We start from the raw sequence: 21,514 nt of genomic DNA on the forward strand, positions 1-21,514 counted from the left end.
CATTTGTAAGGCACCCCGGTCGCATCTAGAGTGTATTCAAATTCTAGTTCCTTGGTAAACTTTCATTTAAATAACAATATTGATTTTGGAAGATAAACAACAATTTTGATTCTTAGCTCAGTTTCAAAATGCAAAACAATTCTGAACATTTGCAAATCTGAACTTGTTAAATGAGCCTGTCTCCAAACACAGAACAGCAATTCAATGTGATCCCGACATGTTTCCAGTATTTATTTAATCCACTAGTATCTTAGGAAAGCTCTAACAGAAACCAAGGCAATCTCCATTAAGGGGCACTTCATGAGACACAATTCCTTTCTAACTAGCAGAAGTGCCCATTTTCCTGCACACTTCCTCAAGTGAGCAGAAGTGAGAAAGTAGATTGACTGGCTCATTTGGTTCCAATAGTCTGATTTGTTGAACCAACTTTTCCCCAATATTACCAGCCAGTTTCAAAATATATTAACAAATATACAGTGTACACTTTTTACAGATAAAACAAAGCAACATTAGCTTCCACAAAACTAAACTCCCAGTGTGTGAAGGAAGACTGCTCAGAGACAAAGCTGTAATAAACACACCCTACTAATACTACCAAGGCAGTATTTTCTATGCCATTTCCTCTACTTTACAATTTTCTCAGCGGAAGAGGCATCAGCACCAGAAAATAACATTCAAGCCATTTCTTACTAGAATCCAATTACCTGAAGAACTCCTCTTTCCACAGCAAGTAGCAGCTATCCCCTGGTCTACAATGACACAGCAGGGCTGCAAAAGATTTGTAGGGCTCATCTGCTGGCAGGCACTTGATCTCTACCCTCCTAGAAGGAGGATGCCAGGTCAAGAGGAGGACCTCCAGCTTAGAGCAGGGTTAAGCAGGGCACTCCATTCTGCAAATGAGCCAAACTTTGCTCCCATTGTTTTCTTTAGGTTGATGTCACCACCCTCCAAGGAGTCTCAGAAGCCACTTGGCAGCTCCTAAAGAACAGTTTCTCCTAGACCTATATCATCCAAATAAGCCTCAGTTAAACTGCGAGGGCAAGCAAAGGTCTCATCACTGCTTTACTGAGGTGCTGTGCTCGCCCAGAGCATCACACCGCATGTACCAGAAGACTTTTCTCTGCACACACCGCTGAACACTGAAACCAGGACAGACTTCTACACATACCCTCCAGTTCGGAAAGTCACTATCGCCCATGGATTCCCTTAAATCTTAAGCCTACTTCACATCTGCCACCCCCACCCCCACACAAACGAGGGAAGGGGGTTGGGGAGCGGAGGGGTTAAAGTGACAGCCACGACAGCAACTCCTTGGTTTTGTTCAAAAGGTAGCACAGCGCCAACACTGTGGACCTACCTTGCTCTCTCCTTTCTCGCCGTTGGGTCTCGTCTCGGGATCGTCGCTGTCCTCAGCGCCTGCACTCTCGCCGGGCAGTTCATCCTGAGCCAGCTGCTGCGGCGGCGGCTGGGGCTGGGGCGGCTGTGGCGGCGCCTGGCAGGCTCCGCCAGCCCCCTGGGAGCGGGGGATGGGCTCCGGGCGCGGAGAAACTCCCTCAACATCCATCTCCATCTTCCCATTCACTGGAGGGCAAGACAAAAGCGGAGTGGAGACTTGGCAGCGGCGACCGGCAGCTCCTCAGCTGCCCGTGGCACGCATGGCTCGCCGAGGAGGGGCCGCCTCCCTCGCGCCCTCCCTCCTGCCACCCTTCACCCGCGCTCCCCGCAGCTCCGCTCGCCTGCTCGGCTCCGGCCCTGGCTGCGTCTGGGCCGGGGAGCGCGAGGAGCGGGTGGCCGCGTGTCCTTGGAGCGCTGGCCTTCAGGCGCCCCCGGCAGTCCCGCTAAGCAGAGCGCATCCCGGCGGCGGCGGCGGCGCCTCCCGGCCGCGCTCCCAGCCTCAGGGCCGCTTGGGGACTTGCTCTCCAGCCCGGCCCACGCTCCGAGCCGCTTTCCGGCGTCTCTTGGGGCCCCTCGGCGTTTCCCCTCCCTAACAACCTTCTGAACAAAGTTGCTGGAAGAACAAACCTGGTCGCCAGGATTTGCCCGGCGAAACTGGCAAGAATAGGGACTGTCAGGTGCAAATGAAATCTACCGTCCCCGCCCGCTGACCAAGCGCCGACCCCTCAGCCTTATCCCCTCCCCAACGCAAAGGAGCCAAGGAAAGGAGGGATCTCCGACCTGTGCGAGGTGGTGGCGGCGAGGACTAGAAAGAGAGGAGCGTGCGGAGAGCTGGTGCGCCCACCCCCAACCCCAGGTGACCCTCGCCTCCGCTCTGGCCCTGGTCCCCTCCCTCCCCCGGCCGAGCGCGCGTCAGGGGTCAGTCCCTCCGGGCTGCGCGTGTGTGTATCCCAGAGCTCCGCTCCGGGGTCTGTTCTGCCGCTGGCGGCTCCGCGCCGCACAGCCCTGCACTAGAGAACTGGAGTAGAGAAGGAGAAGCCAACGGCAAATTCCGGGCAGGAAGTCGACCTACCCTTGCCTCTGGCCAGGTCGCAGGTTAGAACCGGGAAGGGGTGGGGCCCCTCGGGGACAGGGAGGACGCGAGTCTCGCGGCGCGCCGGAGTTTGGCGTAAAGGTCGGCAGCAGAGGGTCGATGGGGTAGGAGGAAGGAGAAGCGAGAAGTCGCTGCCAGGCATTTACTGCAATGTGCCCGGGGCGGGCGCCAGCTGGGCGCCGTCTCTTTTTGGTGGTGAGTTCTGTGCTGGAAGAGCGTCCTCAGCAGGGCAGGGCTCCACCAGGAGGCTTCGGTGGTGACCCCAGGGCAGGGAGTGCGGTGCGTCTGTACATTTAGAGATGGCGAGGGTAGACTTGGAAATTCTTAAATCGGGGTTCACCACTAGTCAGGTGATCAGGATGACTTCTCAATTTAACACCACTTGATCCTGGGTAGTAGCTTACAACTTCACGGGAACTGCCACTGCAACTCTGCACGTCCAGGAGGGACCTTCAGGCGACTCTGGAGAGAAATGGCGGGTTATCAAGAACCTGTTCAATATTAAATAGAGCCCATTGTTCTGGGCTTTGAGTTCCATAATGCTCCCAAATGGATCAGCAGATTAATGAACTATTCATGCGTTTCTTAGCAGAGGATGGCTTTTTTTCCCCTAACATATATCACAGATCACACTTGCTTGATGAAACTGGAAAATTGCATTGCTCATCCCATGAATGCTTTGCATTAACTTAAACACAACTTTTACATATCAAGACACACTGCCCCATAGATGCAGTTACACAAGAACACATCATTAGGTTGTATTCCTCATTGCTATCTTTTAATCTGACTCTGCATGTATGACAGAAATTAATTGCTCCACTTTCATCAGCGTAGACAACCAATCTGGGTAATGCAATGTGAACAAGCTTTTGAAAAAGAAGAAAAAGTTTAGGGACCAAATTACCCATTCTCTTTTTCTTCACATTTTCTAAAAATCAGATTTCAAGTTCATTTTCTCAATTGGGAATTGTTGAAAATAGAGTGGGCTCCTCCCCAGTACCTGGTAATAAACCAACAATCATTAGAGAAGGTTTATAATGGTAAATTAGATTATATGTGTAATGTGCTTAGCAGAGGGTCTTAGTGCATAGTGAGCACCTAACATTGTTATACTGAGAACAGTAAGATGATACAAGTTCACACTGAGTGTTCATCTGAAGACCTTGATTTACAAAAAAGAAGCTACCAATTTAAATTACCTTTATTTAAATTTCCTAAAAGATATTTGGTCTCTTTAGAGAATGAAACCGCTTCTGAAGACAGGAAGAAAGTCAATAATATTTTGTGCAATAAAGGTTTGAATGTGTCAGTTTTTTTTTCTACAGTGTAGCAATAAAAATCATATGTCAGTTCAGACAGCAGCAGGAATAGCTGACTGGTAAGTTATTATTCTTCCATGCTTGCTACTTCCAAAATATGTTTGTGAACTTCTTTCAAGGCTTAAATGAAGATTACATCAAAATGAAGATACAATACTTCAATTAAATTTGTTCTAAATTTAGACATGTCCTTTTAAAGACTCTCATTGTTAAATGCAAATATTTCTCCTTCTGCCCCTCTATTTTTGGGGGACGTAGTTTTTTTAAGCATCTGTCACAAGTAAATATGGACTCGGAAAATATATTACATTTCAAAACTGTTGATTGCACCTAATTATGCATGTAAATTGCTACTTCAAGCATGCAGACAGCTTGCAACATTTTGAAAATTTTGCCCTACTAGTCATCTGAGGTATTTGTGTTACTATTTTGCAGTTGCCTTAAATGACTCTTCATTTCTCAATTAACTTTCCATTAATGATAGGTCTGTGAATAATTTTGACCTTTGACTTTCTCTTCCCAAATGATTTAAATTAGTAAATCAGCACTTTCAACAACATCACCCTTCTTCCTATTTATACCAGACCTCTTGATTTTTTGAGTCACTGAAATGGGACTTTACAAAAAGGTGTCCTGGCAGAGTAGTCACTCTAACTCCTTGCTACTGAGTATGATCCATGAACCAGAATCTTCCCAACATCTGGGAGTTTGTTAGAAATGCAAGGTTTTGGGCCCTACCCTAGACCTACTGAAGCAGAATCTACATCCAGCAAGTGATTCCTACAACATTTAAGCTTAAGAGCCAGTGCTCTGGCACATCATGTGGTTGGTCTTTCTACATTATAATCATCTATGGGCACTCATTATTTCCCTGAAATACTACCAAGAAAGGCTTACTAGGAAAACACAATTTAGAAGCATTTTTTTAAAGACATTATATTCCCCACGACCTCTCAACCTCCAGGATCTTAGTGATGCATAATGAAAAGTTTCATAAAATAAGAATTTATCGGCCGGCATGGTGGCTTATGCCTGTAATCCTAGCACTCTGGGAGGCGGAGGTGGGTGGATCACCTGAGGTCAGGAGTTCCAGACTAGCCTGGCCAACATGGTGAAACCCCATCTCAACTAAAAAAATGGAAACATTAGCTGTGCGTGGTGGCAGGCGCCTGTAATCCCAGCTGCTGGGTGGCCCAGGCAGGAGAATTGCTTGGACCCCGGAGGCTGAGGTTGCAGTGAGCCAAGATGGCGCCATTGCACTCCAGCCTAGGGAACAAGAGCAAGACTTGGTCTCCAAAAAAAAAAAAAAAAAAATTATCTATATTGTATCTCTGGCAATAAAAGCATACAGTTTTCTAAAGTCAAAAGGCATTAACCTAAAAAGCACCTAATCTTGAATAATAAACTTTATGAAAGTATGTGGAACTAGTTCCTTAAAGACTTGGTTATTCTTGACCTTCTTTCTACTTGAGACTTGAAAGTCCACAGTTTCTTTCTGCTGGGATAACTAATGTCTATGGTTGCAAGGCAAACAGAAACTGACAAGTGCTTGTCTGTGCAGTGGCAATCTAATACAGCTACAATAATTTGGAGTGAGTTTGGACCAAATTATGTGCCCCAATATTTTTAGGAACTATAAAAAATTATTACAAGAATTTCTTTAAATCACACAGATCAACAAATTGTTACTTTAAAAGGCTATCTAGTGTAGTACTTCTCACCTTTAATGTATATGAAGTCACCCGGAAAATGTTGTCAAAATGCAGGTTATGATTCAGCAGGTCTGGGTTTGGCTCTGAGATTCTAAATTTCTAACAAACATCCAGGTAAAGCCAGTGCTTCTAGTCCCCAGACCTAATGGGTTTACTTTATTACCATTAATGTTTCTCAAGTTTTAATCATGTGGGAAACTTTTAAAAATCTTCGATGCCCAGACTACTAGGCCCTAGAAAAATTAAATCAGAATATTTGGGGTGGGATCTAAGCACAAGTAGTTTTTAAACCTCTCCAGGTGATTACAATGTATAGCCAAGATTGAGAAACAGTGCTTTAAGTCAGTGAGTGATTCTCCAAGTGTGATCCCCAAACCAGCAGCAGTAGCACCTGGGAATTTGCTGAAAATGCACACTCTAATGTCCATCCCAGATTTACCAAATCAGAAACTCTAGAGGTGAGATCCAGCAATCCATGTTTTCACAAGGCATGATTTTGATGCATGCTTAAGTTTCAGATCCACTGCTATGATCAAAGATTCTCTGCAACTGCATGTGAGAATCACCTGGGGAGTGTTCAAAAAACACTGATTTCCTCCCCCACAATCAATTAAATTAAAATATCTGAGGGTGAAATCTAACATGTTAATGTTTAAAAGTTCCCCCCGGTTATTCCAATTGTGCAGACAAGGTTGAGAAGGATGTCTACAGACTGAATTTTTATGTATGCAAATCAGTGTTTCCATGGAGCAGCAGTTTCTTCTATGCTAGTTTTTTTTTTTTTAAAGTTCTTAATCTGCGAAAATGGAGTCCTAGAAAGGTAGAGTACTATCCCAATTGTCATAGATTCAAATTAGTGTATTCAGTATTTTCCGATGAGCCATTTTTCCTTCTTGGTAACATGACAGCAGCTTCTGCTTTCTCCAGCAGGACTTTGATGTGAAATGATTCAATTTTAAGTGGCTGTGAGATGTACCCTGGCACCAGCCTGCAGTGATTAAAGATTCCTGTGTCAGATTGGTTAACCATCTTCAGGGATGTTGCTGTAAATCAAGTCTCTCCTGTTAAGGGCTTTAGCACGTTGCTACCCAAAGTGCAATTCACAGATCATCACCTGGGTGCTCATCAGTATCACCTAGGAGCTGTTGATGAATGCTGACTCTCAGGCCCCACCCCAGACCTACTGAATCAGTGTCTGCACATTAGGATCCCCATGTGATATGTATATACATTTAAAGTTTGAGAAGCACAGCTGTAGTGTATCCCCGTAATATACAAAAAAAAAAAATAACAGCCACTTAATCCTACCTGTTACATCTCTTGGCTCTTCGTGGATGTTCATCCATTCTGAGAAGCTTGTGGAACTCTTATGGGTAAAGTTCCAGTTGTAGAGGAATCTACAAGCATCCTTCCCTTTGTTTCAATCCTTTAGGTTTAGCACCCCTGTCCAGTAGAACTTTCTACAATGATAGAAATGGTCTTTATCTGAGCTCTTCAATAAGTAGCCACCAGCCACATGTGGCTGTTGAACAAATGAATTGGCTAATATGACTGAGAAACTAAATTTTAATTTTATTTCATTTTAATCGATTTAAATTTAAATTGCCTTGTGTGGTTATTGGCTCCACTATTGAACAGCACAGCTCAAGAGTAATCATCTTTCCTCTTGCTCAACCCTTATTTGAGTTCCCAGGTTACACCCCAGCCCCTCCTTCTCAGCTTTTGTATGTATTAATCCCCAGTGAATGCACCAGGAAGAAAAACATCTGCCTTGCCACCTCATTTACATAATAAATAACATTATGCTTATTATTTTGAATGAGAGGAGTTTAACTTGAATTAAATGCCACCAAAAGTTGTCAAAACCTTTTTCATAGTATTCATAATTGCCTAGCTTTAATTTTACAGCCTTTTCAAACATCAGCAGACATAGAATGCATTTGGAAACTGCTTTAAGAAAATGAGACAAAAGACTGCAAATGGATTCAGAGTACAGGATACATAAAGACATCGCCCCCACCCCAAGCATCTTGTTGGCGTATAATGGAAAGTTGATTACATTGAGTGCATCTATGTTGAAAGTAAATATCAAAACTTGCAGATTACTCTCAAAATGGAAGGTGAAATACAAAATAAAAGAGAGATCATAGAGTTAACAGTACCAGAAGATAGCAAATGAAATTCAAAATAGAAATGTACTCAACACTTAGTTTGGATATTAAATATCTATGGAACCAATGGAATGAGATGGGATGGCATGGGGTGAGATGAGAGGAGAGGGGATAAAACAAAAACACTCATGATTTGAAAACAGAAACCAGCCCCCTCAAGCTTTCTCTTCTCTGGGATAAGAGTAACAACAACAACCACATTTATAATTGCACTGCCTATCATTGCTTAAGTGTGCTCTGTACATTATCCCCTATAATCCTTTCAATAACCATGTAAGGTGGGTATGATCAGGAAAAAAAATTCTTCCGGAGATTTGGATTATTGTTTTAACTAACACACCTCAGGAAGGCAGAATAAAAATAAGCAAATCCCTACTAGAGAGGGAAGGGGATAGTGTTAAAATAAAGTCAGCCCTTTTCTTTGATTGAAAAAGACGTGTATCACTTCTAAGCTGAATTAGCCACAGCCTGTCTTATAAAAGGAGGCTAACACTAGGAAAATATTTCATCAGGGTCTGTGCTTTGCCCAGCTGCTGATTTGGTACTGTGTGATTCAAAATTATTCCCACAAAGAAATGTGTAGCTAAGGGCAACAGCCTCACTTCTGCAGGATGGTCACTTCATAGCAACTGAAACCAATAAATAGACTGTTGTTGCCATTAGGAAAGAAACTCCAAGGGACTTCAGATAATATGATTTCAGGAGGCTGGCCTGGAGCTCAGACGCCATTCAAAACATCTTGAATTTCATGAGGGCTTCTTAAGACCCACCTCACTCAGACGTCATTTTCTCAAAAACGGAGGGCAAGTTTCTTCATGATCCACATCAATCCAGTTCAGAAGGGAGGGAGCAGTGTGGGGATGAAAGAAGACAAAAATATTTACTCCTTCAGTGATGAACTAAAAGGGCCAAACTCGGTTCTGTGTTTCTACACCTTTGCTGACATCTTAATAAAATGAAGCCACAAACCCTAATAGTTGTCTTGAGCAATGTTTGGAAGATGCACCACCCTTTACTTGCTCAAACACACATGTTTCTTAACAGAGAACTAAAAGTTTACATGTAGTCTGGGGACATAAGAATTCCCAGGATTCTGAACTTTAATTTTGGGGTCACCCAAAGACGTTTCCAGGCCTTTTCAGTTTGAAGAGCAGTCACACTCTGCCCAAGCAATATCAGAGCAATTCTGCCTTAGTGAGCTGGCCCATTCGGCTCCTTGAATCTTGTGCAGAATGTCAGCGTTGCTGAGCTAGTTCTGACAACTGGTGCTTCTGAATGTTTAGGTGTGGTGCTCAGAAATGCAGTCCCTCCCCTATGATCTCCCGCATTTGATTTTTTCTGTGCCCTTTGATTTGGGCCTCTCAGCTTGGATTCCTGGTTGTCATACTGGGGATTTTCTTTTTTCCTTTTTTTTTTTTTGTGACAAAGTTTTGCTCTTTTTGCCCAGGCTGGAGTGCAATGGCGCGATGTCAGCTTACCACAACCTCCGCCTCTCGGGTTCAAGTGATTCTCCTGCCTCAGCCTCCCAAGTAGCTGGGATTACAGGCGTGAGCCACCACGCCCAGCTAATTTTGTGTTTTTAGTAGAGACGGGGTTACTGGGGATCTTTCTTCCACATTTACATTTACTGGGATCTTTGCTGGACAGTGGAACCGTAGAGATGAAGCATGTGGTAGTCTTTGCTTTGTAAACAACAGCAGTATGGATACTTAAGGTATGCCACAAAATACTATGAGAGTACTAGAAAGAAAAAGGTCAGTACACACCCACTTACTCCAGGGGTCTCAGCAACCAGAGTGTTCTCCCTGTGTATCCTTTAGGAGTCTTAAAAAGGGAACCCAATAAATAACCAACTCAAGTTCTTAAGCAGAGAAATAAGGCCAAAGAATATCCAGGGCCAAAATATCACCTCTATTACTGATAACATCTAGGTTGGAGGATATAGCTTGTATCTGTAAGCAAATGGTCTCCCTAGTTATAAACACTAAGATCAGGCAGACAAATTCAACCAGTCACAAACAGTGTGGGCATGTGCCCTGCAGGCAGCTAGCTCCCAGAAAGAAAAAGGAGGAGGACAGCAAACTCAGTCCATTTTTTCCCAGATTCACTAGGCAGACAAGAAACCTCTCCTGGGGCAGAGGGAGTGAAAGAGTTGGGAGAGGCCAGGGTTGTTGTGCTAGTTGAACTCCATACACATGGAAAGAAATAGATATGAGGAAGAAGTGTTATGCTTCCCAAGTGAATCCTGCTTCAATTTCAGCCCTGTATCCCATGTCCCAATCCCCCTTGCCAACTGCTGTCTCCTGCCACGGGGGAGAACTCTGGAACATACCATGGATAGCTCCATGTCCTGCCATGTCCTGTATCCACTTTCTGGCCCTATATGACTGCTCGGTCACCATCAGCTCTACCAGTCACACTTCCCTCAGTTGCAGAACTAACTACAACTAACAACAACCTAGACATGGTTGTTGTACCAGGAATTAACATTCCTGGTACAAAGCTGTCAAGAATTAAACTACTGACCCGGCTCTCATTAGCATCATGCTCATATCTCCTGAGCAAACCAGAAATTTTACGAAGGTATAAAGCTTGCAGAGGAGGTGCTCTAGCAAGTACCTTTTATCTTACACGTGCCTAATAAATATTACATTTTCATAATTTGACTTTTTAAACCACAAATTATCTTTCATACCCTCATGTAGTATGTTTTAGAAGGCCCACCTAATGCAGTGCCTTGTACATGGTGGGAGCTAAATAAATGCTTGAGAATGAATATTAAAAACCCTTTATGTGGATGACTTTGCATCTCCTCTTGGAAAATTTAGTCTTCAAAAAAGTAAAACAAGGACAGTCTATTTGGAAGCTAGGTTTTCACCATGGATTTACTATGATCACATGTTTGTGGCAATTTCACTGAACCACTGTAGGAAGGTGAGTAATTGTAACTTCATACAGGTATCTTTTCTGCATCTCCATTTCCCTATTTGTGAAATAACGTGTAATGTGTTCAACTCAAAAACTGAGATTACAATAGTAGATATCTTCTGACTAGTTAATTGCACACTGAAAGTATCAAATAATCAAGTGAAGGTGAGAAACCTGTAGTTTTTAATGGTATGCTTTCATTTGCATCTCTTCTCCTATTTCTAGATATGGCCATTGATCCCCTGGTCATTATGTTCTTTATCTGTACACTTTGCTTTCCATTTTGAAATCAGAGTATAACAAACATGTACAACTATGGCAAATAATTAGATGCAACATTTTGGAAAATGATAATTTAAATGTAAATACAAAACACATAAGAAAAAATAACCCACAGAGGCAGTAATACACATAATAAATAATCCTCTAGGGAGAACCAGAAGAGTGTAGATGATGGGTTACAAGGTGTACCTGGATAAATTTCTAGAGAAAAGAGAAGGACTACTATACTGGAGAAATAGAAATTTTGGTGGGTGATACACACCTTTTTCATATTTTGATATTCTCACATACCTTTAGAATAACATACATGCTTAGAAATTAAGACATAAGATGCCAACTGTTTGCTGCTTCTCACTCTTCCCTCTCTTTTTACCCCTTAGTATTCAGGCTCCCAGCTGTCTGCTCTGTCGACACTGTTCTGTTGTGTGTCACTCATCACCTCTCCACTGAAAGAATCAATGCCTTTTGGTTCCTTTATCTTCATCATCCATCTGTCCCTTATTGCACCCAAATTTTATCAAAAATTTTCAAATTAAGGACTTTCAAATGCTCTGAAGAAAAATTGAGTGAAATAATTAGTCTTACACAGTCTTAATTCCTCCTCCTCTTCTGACTAATCCCTCACCACTCTCATTTTTACTCTTTGTTCCCTATCCATCCCCAAGTGACCTGTTTTACTCCATGCATGTTGTTTCTTCAGAGCTCACAAAACTTTAACTTTCTTGGAATACCACTCGTTGTTAATCACCAGAGAGATTAAACACAGCACTAGGCATTTAATGTATAACATTTCTTTTATTTATCATAACAGCCTCATTGCAATAAGCATTGCTAGCTCCATTTTATACCTCAGGAAAGTGAGGTTCTGATGGTATAAATAGAATGCCTAAAGCCACAATCCTGGTAATAGCAGAACCAGGCATTTGAATTCAGGCCTCAGGCCTCTCAGACTCAAATTTCATGATCCTTTCCACCTATATATGTCAATGATCTCTTGCTATATAGCGAATTACCCCCAGAATTTAATACTCTAAAAAATCATTTATGATGCTCACACAACTGCAATTCAGACAAAGCTTGGTAGATGCGACATGCCTCAGCTCTATTCCACATCAGCTGGAGCAGCTCCAGTGGGGGCTGAAAGCTCCACACTGAAGACGGCTCACTCATGTGGCTGGCAAGTTGGTATTAGCTGTTGACTGGGGCTTAAGGGCTGTGGCCGGGGTCTCTGTTCCTCTTCACATGAGCTCACCAAAGCCCGCTTGGGCTTCCTCACAACATGGTGGTTGTGTTCTAGGAGTGAAGAATCTACTAGAACAAGGCAGAAAGCTACTAGAACAAGGCCATTTCTTCTATACACTGCTGGTCAAGGCAAACACAAAGGCCTACTCAGGTTCAAGGGGAGAGGACATACACTCCACCTGTTATATGGAAGTAGTAAAGTACTAAAAGAGCATGTAGAATAAGAGAAAACCCTGTTGCAGCAATATATGGATAAAACAAGCTGATACGTGACAATTCCTCTATGAATCCCATCTATGAAGATGAGTTTCAAATTTATTTTTAAGCCCTAACATCTTTTGTGAGGCCAGTTCCATACTTCTGATTGTCTATTAGAATTTTTCAAAAACCAAATTCACAAAGCTCTTTATTAAAACCAGGCTTTATCCAATTCTTTGTTATTTGTATTAACAGACAATTCTTCCTAATCATCAAAGTTGAACAGCTCATATACAGTTTTGACTCCTCTTTCTAGCTCCATACATCCAAACAGTTGCTGAAACCTATTAATTGTATTTCGTTAAACAATTATTCATTTATTTATTTTAAAAAAGGTATTGAGTACTTACTATGTATCTGGTCCTGAAATGGTGTTAGTTATTAATGATGGAGATAGCATAGTACACCCACACACATATCTATGAAAATATATATTCTTATACTGTATGTACACACACACATAATGTCTCTGCTCTTGAGTAGTTTGCAGACATGTAGAATGAATAGACAAATCAACATGTTAAAATTGTTCTTATAAGTATTATACTCTTAGTAAACTCATGGTGCTGAGGTTGCAGAGGAAGGAAAGAAATACTAACCTAGGTTTGGGGTGAGTGAAAGGTAACAAGAAAGGCTCAGAGAAGAAAATGAACACTAATCTGATTTTAAAGGAAGAGCAAGAGTTTTATTTCATCTGAGCTCACACTTTACAAACAAATCAAAACAAAACAGTATGCTGTTTTGCTCAGGATGACTTGAAGTTGGTTGGCCAAGAGATAGTTTTTGAACCATTGAATGATAACCAAAGCTAGACCTCTGTTCAAATATATATAGACTCTTAATAAATGTGTCTAACTTCTAGAAAGTGAATTAATTTAATAATAATCAGTATCACTGAGTACTGAGGTATTTGAAACTCAATGTAGAGAGATTTTTTTAAATTGCCCTTTAAACAAGAAGGAAAGAAGCCTTTCACAGACTAATGTGCTGGTATTTTGCTAGGTTGCTCTTAGAACCATTTCTCATTGTTTGTTGTGTCCCCTGCTCTGCTCTGTGTCACAGGAAACTATATATCTGGGCTCTTTTGCTAACTGATCTCTGGGTAGTTTCAGGCAATGGAAGGTACTGGTAGAAGATGGCAGGGTGTAAGGAGGGAAGACGCTCGGGTATTTCTTCCCCGCTCTCCTGCCTCAGCTGCATCCAGCAGCAGCTACATCTCTGTGGCTCCAGCTCTTGCGAGACAGATGGACCCTCCTTCAGTTGCCCTAGATCTTGCTGGGCAGCAGCCCCCCCAACACCCCCACCACCGTGGTTTTAGTTCCCACTACGTGGCCCCAGATTCTAGGACCAGGTAACACACCCTCCTCTCCGTGGAATTCCAGCCCTAGGGGAGGGAATAGCCTCCTGCTCTTGCTAACCTCTGGGTGGCTTCATCATGTTCTGCTGGCCATCCCATATGCGACTGAATCTATCACACTCGCTTCCATTTGAAAGGCTAGAGTGGTAACTGGTTTCCTGACTGAACTCTGACTGGTAATACTTAGCTCATTGTAAAATTATTTTTAAGTGTGGTAAAATATACATATAAAATTTTCCATCGTAACCATTTTAGGTATACAAGTCAATGGCATTAAATACATGCACATTGCTGTGCAACCACCACCACCATCCGTCTCTAGAGTTCTTCTCATCTGCAAACCTGCAATTCTGTAGCCATTGACAATAACTCCCTATTCCCCTCAAACCCTGCCCCTGGCAACCACCCTTCTACTTTCTGTCTTTAGGAATCTGACTTTTCTAGGTACTTCATCTGTGTGAAATCATACAGTATTTGTCCTTTCCTGACAGGCTTGTTTTACTTACCATAATGTCCTCAAGGTTCATTCATTTCATAGCATGTGTTGGAATTCCATAGCCTTTTAAGAATGAATAACAGTCCATTGTCTCATATATATATATATATCACATTTTGTTTATCCACTCACCACAGATGGACATTTATGTTGCTTTCACCTTTTGGCTATTGTAAATAATGCTGTCATGAACATTCACGTAGGAATATCTCTTTGAGTTCCTGCTTTCAGTGCTTTTGGGTATATACACAAAAGTGGAATTGCTGGATCATATGGTAATTCCTATTTTTAATTTTTGGAGGAACTACTGTACTGTTTCCCAAGCAGCTGTAGCATTTTACATTCCCACCAACAGTGTAAAAGAGTTTCAATTTCTCTGTATCCTTTCCAACATTTATTTTCTGTCTTTTTGATAGTAGCCATTCAAGTGGGTATGAGGTAGTATCACATTGCGTTTTTTAATTCACTTTAATGCCAGAATAGTATCTTAGAGTGGTACAAATTTTTGTTTCAACTGTGTCTTCTAGTCATATGGTAAGCCGTAGGCAGGATTTCTGGCATTAAGTTTATTCCTGCTCTATGTTTCCATGACAAATTTAAATAAGAGCCTTACCAGCTCCCAACAACTGAGGCCCAGTGAGGATTTCAGAGTAAGACGGGCCTTCCTCAAATCCCACTTCAGCCACTCACTCTATGACCTTAGACAATTTATCCGCCCCTCTCTCTCATCTCAGTTTTCTCATCTATCACCTTGTGAATAATAACCCATGCCTTGCATAGATAGAATAATACTTTCCCTTCATATTTACTTACATTCCAGATTCTTAGTTTTAAATATTTGATGCTTCACATCTTCCTACCTTGTTTAGATAGTGAAAACTTCATATGCTTTTGTTAATACAGTATCAATAAAAAGAACTGGAAATGTGCACATGTTGCTTTCCCTCATGGCTAAGACTGAAAAAGTAGCTAATTAAGAGTGCAAGTCCCTGATGTCTGAAGAACATAATTTTAAATTCTAACTCCACTACCAGTAAATGTATGACTTTGGAAAGTCACCTAAGTTATTTAATTTCTCTGAACCTCAATTTCCCTACCTGTAAAACAGGGATAATAACATTTCCTACACCTTTGGGTTGTTGTGGAGATTAAAAAATAAAATTACATAAAGCTCTCATCACATTTATAAATATCTATTAGGTATTATTAGACTCTATTAAATTGCAAATTTAAAATTTAATAGACCCACTGTTGAAAGATCCATTAAAACCTTTTCATGTCATAAAGGGGATTTTAGTTTGGGTTTATCTGAGGACATGCTGATAAAGACAATTTCTGCCCCAATTTTTAGATCTTACTTGGGTATCCCAAATTCCAGGGTGCATAGTAACTTTGTATCAGTTAGGTATCTGCCTATATGAGTTGGACAAGCTCTAGCCACCTGGTCTTCTTTCAGCATGTTTGAATGTTGGAATTCTATGGCGCTGTGCTTTTTGTGTAGCATAGGAAGTCAGAAGTCTAGATTTTGAGTAATAGTCCCAAACAGAGCTAACCATGTTCTTACAAAGGCATAGCATGCTCAACCACAGTCCATACCCCTCAGGAGTGTGTAATGACCCTAACTCATTCATTTCTCATTCCCTAAGAGAGCAAATTAAGCATAATCTCTACCTCATTCATTCAGCCCTTCATTTCACAAAACTTTCCTGAGCACTTGTACCAGGCCCTAAGAACTATGCCAGAAATACAGAAATGCAAGACATAGCTCCAGCCCTCTAGGATCTCAGGAGACTGACAACCAGCCCTACATGCTCTGGGAACCCAAATGGTGTCTAACTCAGTCTGAGGTGTCAGGGAGGAAGCAGTGGCTGGGCTGAATCTGGAAGAATGAGGAGATGTCAACAAGAAATAATAAAAGGGAGGGAGCATCCTTGCTGTTCAAAGTGGAGAGAACAATGGGTACAGAGCAAGACGATGAGTGTAATGTACATTGCAGAACCTCAAGTGTGTAAAGGAGAAATGAGAGGTGGATGGAAAGGTTGACTGGACCCAGATCGTGAAGGTACTTCTATATCATGGTAATGATGGTGGTATTTTAAGCAAGGAATAAGATGTGGGAGATTTCATGATAACCCTATAGAGAAAAGTAAGGTAAGAGGGCAAGGAAACCAACTAGGGGACCAGAGCTATAAGAGAAGCAAGAAATACGATTTGAATAAGAGAGCAACCACAAAAGAAAGAAGAGGTGCTGTATTCTAGAGGGAATTAGAAGGCATAATCAACAGGACCGAGTGAGTCATTAGATGTACCTATTGCTTCTAAATTAGGAATGTCAAGATCACCGAGCAGACTATAAATATTCTCTGACCACATGTGGGTACACCAAGCAAGGCTTCAAAAGATGGCCAAAGTAAGAGGAAAATCAATGTGCCATGCAGTCAGACTCCAACCAAACCTGACCTATTTTTACCAACTATGCATTGAAATGTCAGAGGCCAATGAATTCTATGGGATTTTTGTTGAATAGAAAAAAAGAAAGAACACATACTTTCCAGGTAGTGCAAATTTTTCTGTCTGTGTTTATAGTGCTATTTATTCTGAAAGCTCTCTTCAGTCTTTTGCAGGAAATTAAGTATATGCTTTTCAGTGTCAACCATTAGACAGCTAAAGACTCTATTTTTCACTGTCATTAAGCAAATCTTCACCTACACAAAACCACTTTGTTTTTAAGAATCTCTAAATAAATAACATTTACTAACCTCACTGACATACTAACCTCACCCATTCTATTTCTTAAAACACCTTGCATGAAGAAAACCCTCCTCTTACTTACTGTAATTCTCTCATATGTCCAGGTAAGGCTCTTTCTTCTCATGTTCTTTGGGGTATGTTGAAGAATAGCTGTTTTATGAAAGGGATAGATTTGCCTTTGACTAGCTCTTGTGAGTGAAAATGATTTCTTCCTCAGAGATCAACACAAGGTGAACTACACTAAATGTATTTGCTGCAAATTACCCTTCCCAGATTCCACAGCTGATCACTCACCATTTATAAATAAAGGAATTTTGGTTTGAAATGGAGAGCTAAAGACTTTGAACACCAATTCCAGAACTAGGTTTATTGTCAAACATTTTCTTGCCTCACAGTTTTTATATAATTTAGAATAAGGCAACCTTTATGGAGTTTATAGTCAAAAGACACGATTTTGGGATATACTTGTCATATGTTTTATGGTAATTCTCCATGCCTCAGAAGGTCTTAGTAAGCTGTATGACTGGGTCTTTCCATGGTCAAGTATTGGCCACATTTTGGGAAGATATTGGCAGGCTGGATATTGGGTGACTGAAATCCAGATTTGGAACCCAGAGGAAAGGAGAATACAGAATGAAAGGTAGGGCCAATTCAAGGCTGGATAAAGAAAGAAACTGCAAGGGTTTTTTCTTTTCTTTTCTTTTTTTCTTTTTTTTTTTTAGTCAAGATGTTTTGGGCTGCAAGTCAAGGAAAACCAACTCAAATTGTTTTAACAACAAAATAAATTTATTAGTTAATGGAACTAAAATGTGTAGAAATAATATCATTTCTAAAACAGTTTGAACTGGGCTCTGACTCTATTTCACTTCTATTCTTTTGGATCTATCTTTCTATACTGTGCCATCTTTGTTCTCAGACTGGCTCCACACTCATTGTACATAACCCCCCATGAACTAATCACCATAACCAGGAAAATATCATCTGGTTGACACAAGCCAATCATATCTTGCTCCTGTGTATGAGTGTGGTGGTCAGTCCTACCAAATCACATGCCTACCACAATAGAAAAGGAGTGGAATAGATGCTAGAGAGGCATCAATGCCCACTGCAGTACCCAATAAATTCATAGTCAATGAGTACAGAAGGGCAGAGCCAGAAAAGAAGGGAGGCAAAAGAAACTGAAAGCAAAATAGCCATGGCACCATCATCAGACTCAATCCACCAGTCACAAGAGAACCTCACACTGGAGCAAAGCTAGCCTAGGATGGCAGTATGATTGCATTCTTCATGTTGCAGCAGGTACCTAAGAATAACTTTTGAGGGAGGTTTGAAGCCAACACCTACATACATGACAACCACGTCCTCATTTAAGTTATTCAGAAAAGAACAATGGTGTTTATAATGAAGATAGCTCATGGCAGTAAATCGTCATGCTAGAATAAGAAAAAGAGACATTCATTTTTTTCAAGCAACTAATGTGCTAGTTAGTAAATATCTACTCTTAAGGACAAAGTAGAACTCAGAAACACTGAACATTTTATTAAATAAAACATCTTGTTTCCTAAGAATTACACTATGTGAAGTGACAGGCTGTTCTAGTACTGACTGATTCCTTCAATAGGAACAAAAAGTTTATACACCAATATTGAATAGGGAAAGGAGAAGGCTCATAGACATAGGGAAAGTGCATTTTATCATTTATTAAGATCTGAGTACAAAGACCATGTGTTTTGTTTTTGTTTATATTAAGAAAGTCCCTCTGAGAATAAATCAATTAGTAAATATCTTTCACAGTGCTTGGCAAGTAGTAGGTACTCAATAAATGTTCATTGAATTAAAGTATTTATTGAGTACCTTGTAAGTACTGTGACAGGCATTGATGGTAGCTTAGCAGCCACTGCATGTCCCTTGGCACTCACCATGTCTGAGTACATGGATTGCTCTTGTTAAAAGCATCTAAAACTCTCTGCTTGAGGGAGATGTTTAGTCCATACAAGGGGTAGGTTGGAGGTGCTTGGAAGTTAGTGCTGCTGGGAGCAGCTCTCTACCAATGATGGATGGGAATGACTGGTTAAATATTCTAGCTTCTTTGCCCCTCAGATAGGAAAGCTCTACATTGTCTCACAGAGGTCCTGAGTAGGACTGAGAAGCAGTTGCCCACAGCACTAACCTGCTCATTAATACATCTTTCTACCCATCCATTTCTCATTTTCCCACTCTCCTGCCAATGCTTCTTGGGATCACCTCCTAAATCAGCTCTTTTTGCTTGCAAAGTTGTCTCATGAGTAGCTTTTAGAGGAATACAGCTTATGACAGTAGCCCTCCTAATAGCATTCTCCCTTTCTTTCCAGCTAACAGATCCCAAATATTCTGGAGAAAGGCAATAAGCCTATCCCCAGGATATGAATTGCTATTGGGATACACCAAACATGACAATCTCATTTCAGTTTCTACAGCCCAATCTTGCAGATATGATCACTCTAGTCAATGAGATGTAAGCATAAAACTAATGAAAATTTTCTGAGGAAGCTATTGTTATCATGACAAAAAGTTAGAGATGTGACTGCCTTCTTTCTGCCATAAATGTGATCATGGTACCTGGAAAGAGCTGCAGCAAAGAGATCATAGCAAAAATTTTGCTGGCAGCAACATCATTGACCCGCTGAGCCAACAACAACAATGGCCCATCTCCAAGACTTCTTGTTATGAGAGAAAAAGTTTTATTTGTTTGTCAACTTTATTCAGATTTCTGCTACATACAGTCAAAAGCAATCCCAGCCAATACAAATATGTTAAGGGTTGAAAGAGATAATAAAGGAACAGCTCATGACTGTTTCACTGGGGAGTGAAAACTAAGTTGTAAGACAATTAGACCATTTTTATTAACTCTAAGGTAATGGGTGTGATGTAATACTTCGTTCAAGCACAGGTTGAACAACTAATTGGGATAGATTGAAGGGTTATAGGATGTTTAAGACGAGAGGATCTTTTAGGTCCTTTCCAGCCTTAAGTTTCTATCATTCTCTCACTACAGAGAAGGAAATAGTTGGAGTAGTAGTCCCAGCAGTAGTCCCAGAGAGAAAGAGAGAAGAAAGAAATACATGGGACTTGGAAGATACATAGGATATGAGTAAAGTGAAACAAAGAGCATTGCAATTAGAGCAAGGTGTTGGAAATGTATGCAGCAGAAATACTGTCTACAACATGGAAGTCTCATAGTTGAAAGCACCAAAATTGGGTCCCCCTCTCCCCACCAAAATGAAGGGAGAATGCAGCTGCAGATGATGAATTTCAGTGTAGATGTAGATATAGACATAATAGCCATTTCAGAAGAGCATGTTTCACCTGTAATATCTGCTATGACTGAAGTCAACTGATCTTGCTTTTAAACCCTTTTAGGAATTTCAAAATCAGCTCAATGGATAATGACAAAAGTGTTAACTTCTGTGACACCATTCTCTGAAGATGAAACCATAATGTCATCAGGGGTGGTGTTAAATGCCAGAATGAAGAGAAAGTGGAAGAGACTGATACAGTGGAATGCAAGGATACTGGACCCCTGAGAGCAGCCTGTTGTCATTGCTTGGCATTTACAGCATCTGTAATTCATTAGCTATTCTTTAGCAAAACCCTGTGAACTAGATTCATTTCTTTTTTAATGAGGAAACAGAAAGAAGATCAAGGAATGAGCTCAAAGCAACCAAAAAAATATTTTCAGTAGTAAGATAAACAACTGTTACCATGAGTCTAAAAGGTAGAATTCTACAAGGGGAAGAAATATATGGCCCCTGCTAATTTTAACCAGGACCATTGCCTGTGTAATTGCAATGATAATAAAAGTTACTGGTATCTATATTTTACAAACTACTATTAACTAAATTACTTCATTCAAACCTCACAAAAGAAAAAACAGAAGGTAGGAAAGTCAAAAATTAGATCCTCATTTTACAAAGGGGAAAACTAAGGCCCATAGAGGTTAAGCAATCAGCCAAGTAACCAACGAAGGCCACCTGGTTGGCAAGGAACCAGAATCCCATGCAAACTCTCATTATCTGTTTATTACCCCTCCCTACCATGTAGGTTTTGGCTACAACAAACCAACTTGATGGCCAAGTCTGGTTAATCCTGGAGTGCCAAGATACAGGTCAACACAGATAAGTAATTTGTTAGGATTTATGTAATTCACTTAACTCACTGAATTAATTATTTATTAAATGCTGACCATGTGTCAGACACCATGCTATGTGCCTTGGGTCCCAAGGGAAAGAAATTGTAAACTCCTGACCTTGAGGAGTTTACAATTCCCTTCAAAGAACCCAAGTTACTCTCCTCATATCTGAGGGAGAATTCCTTTCCAGGAGAGGCACTTTCAGCTCACTCTGGTGCTAGAGTGACACCTGCTATGATTTGCTGACTGGATCATGAAGGACATGGAGATTTACAAAAGTGAACAAAAAAGAATCATGAGAGACATTAAGAAATTCACTCAAAACCATAAAATTACATG

At 41.1% G+C, this 21,514-nt stretch overlaps 2 protein-coding genes and 1 long non-coding RNA gene across 4 annotated transcripts in view; 1 reads left to right on the forward strand and 2 right to left on the reverse strand.

Annotated features, from left to right (window-relative positions):
- Nucleotides 1-1,348, reverse strand: part of LOC105470968 (uncharacterized) — a 184,899-nt gene extending 183,551 nt beyond the window's left edge. The window contains exon 1 of the long non-coding RNA XR_980901.3: nucleotides 705-1,348. This is a non-coding gene — a long non-coding RNA (uncharacterized lncRNA). The remainder of the gene's footprint in view (nucleotides 1-704) is intronic.
- The window catches only part of LOC105470974 (RNA binding motif single stranded interacting protein 3), a 1,471,638-nt gene extending 1,469,890 nt beyond the window's left edge, over nucleotides 1-1,748 (reverse strand). Inside the window, exon 1 of one of the 2 annotated variants that reach the window (XM_071090773.1) lies at nucleotides 1,358-1,739. In XM_071090773.1, the coding sequence (XP_070946874.1) occupies nucleotides 1,358-1,570 (213 nt within the window). In that variant the 5' untranslated portion in view covers nucleotides 1,571-1,739. Of the gene's footprint in view, nucleotides 1-1,357 lie in introns of both variants that reach the window. The other variant, XM_071090772.1, reaches the window with a different exon arrangement.
- LOC139361848 (uncharacterized) lies at nucleotides 1,527-2,105 on the forward strand. The gene is given in 1 exon segment (XM_071090780.1): nucleotides 1,527-2,105. A coding segment is annotated over 1 exon segment (579 nt).
- The last annotated feature ends 19,409 nt before the right edge of the window (nucleotides 2,106-21,514 follow it).

The sequence above is a fragment of the Macaca nemestrina genome, chromosome 2, assembly GCF_043159975.1.
Source record: "Macaca nemestrina isolate mMacNem1 chromosome 2, mMacNem.hap1, whole genome shotgun sequence".
In the NCBI taxonomy this organism is placed as follows: domain Eukaryota; kingdom Metazoa; phylum Chordata; class Mammalia; order Primates; family Cercopithecidae; genus Macaca; species Macaca nemestrina.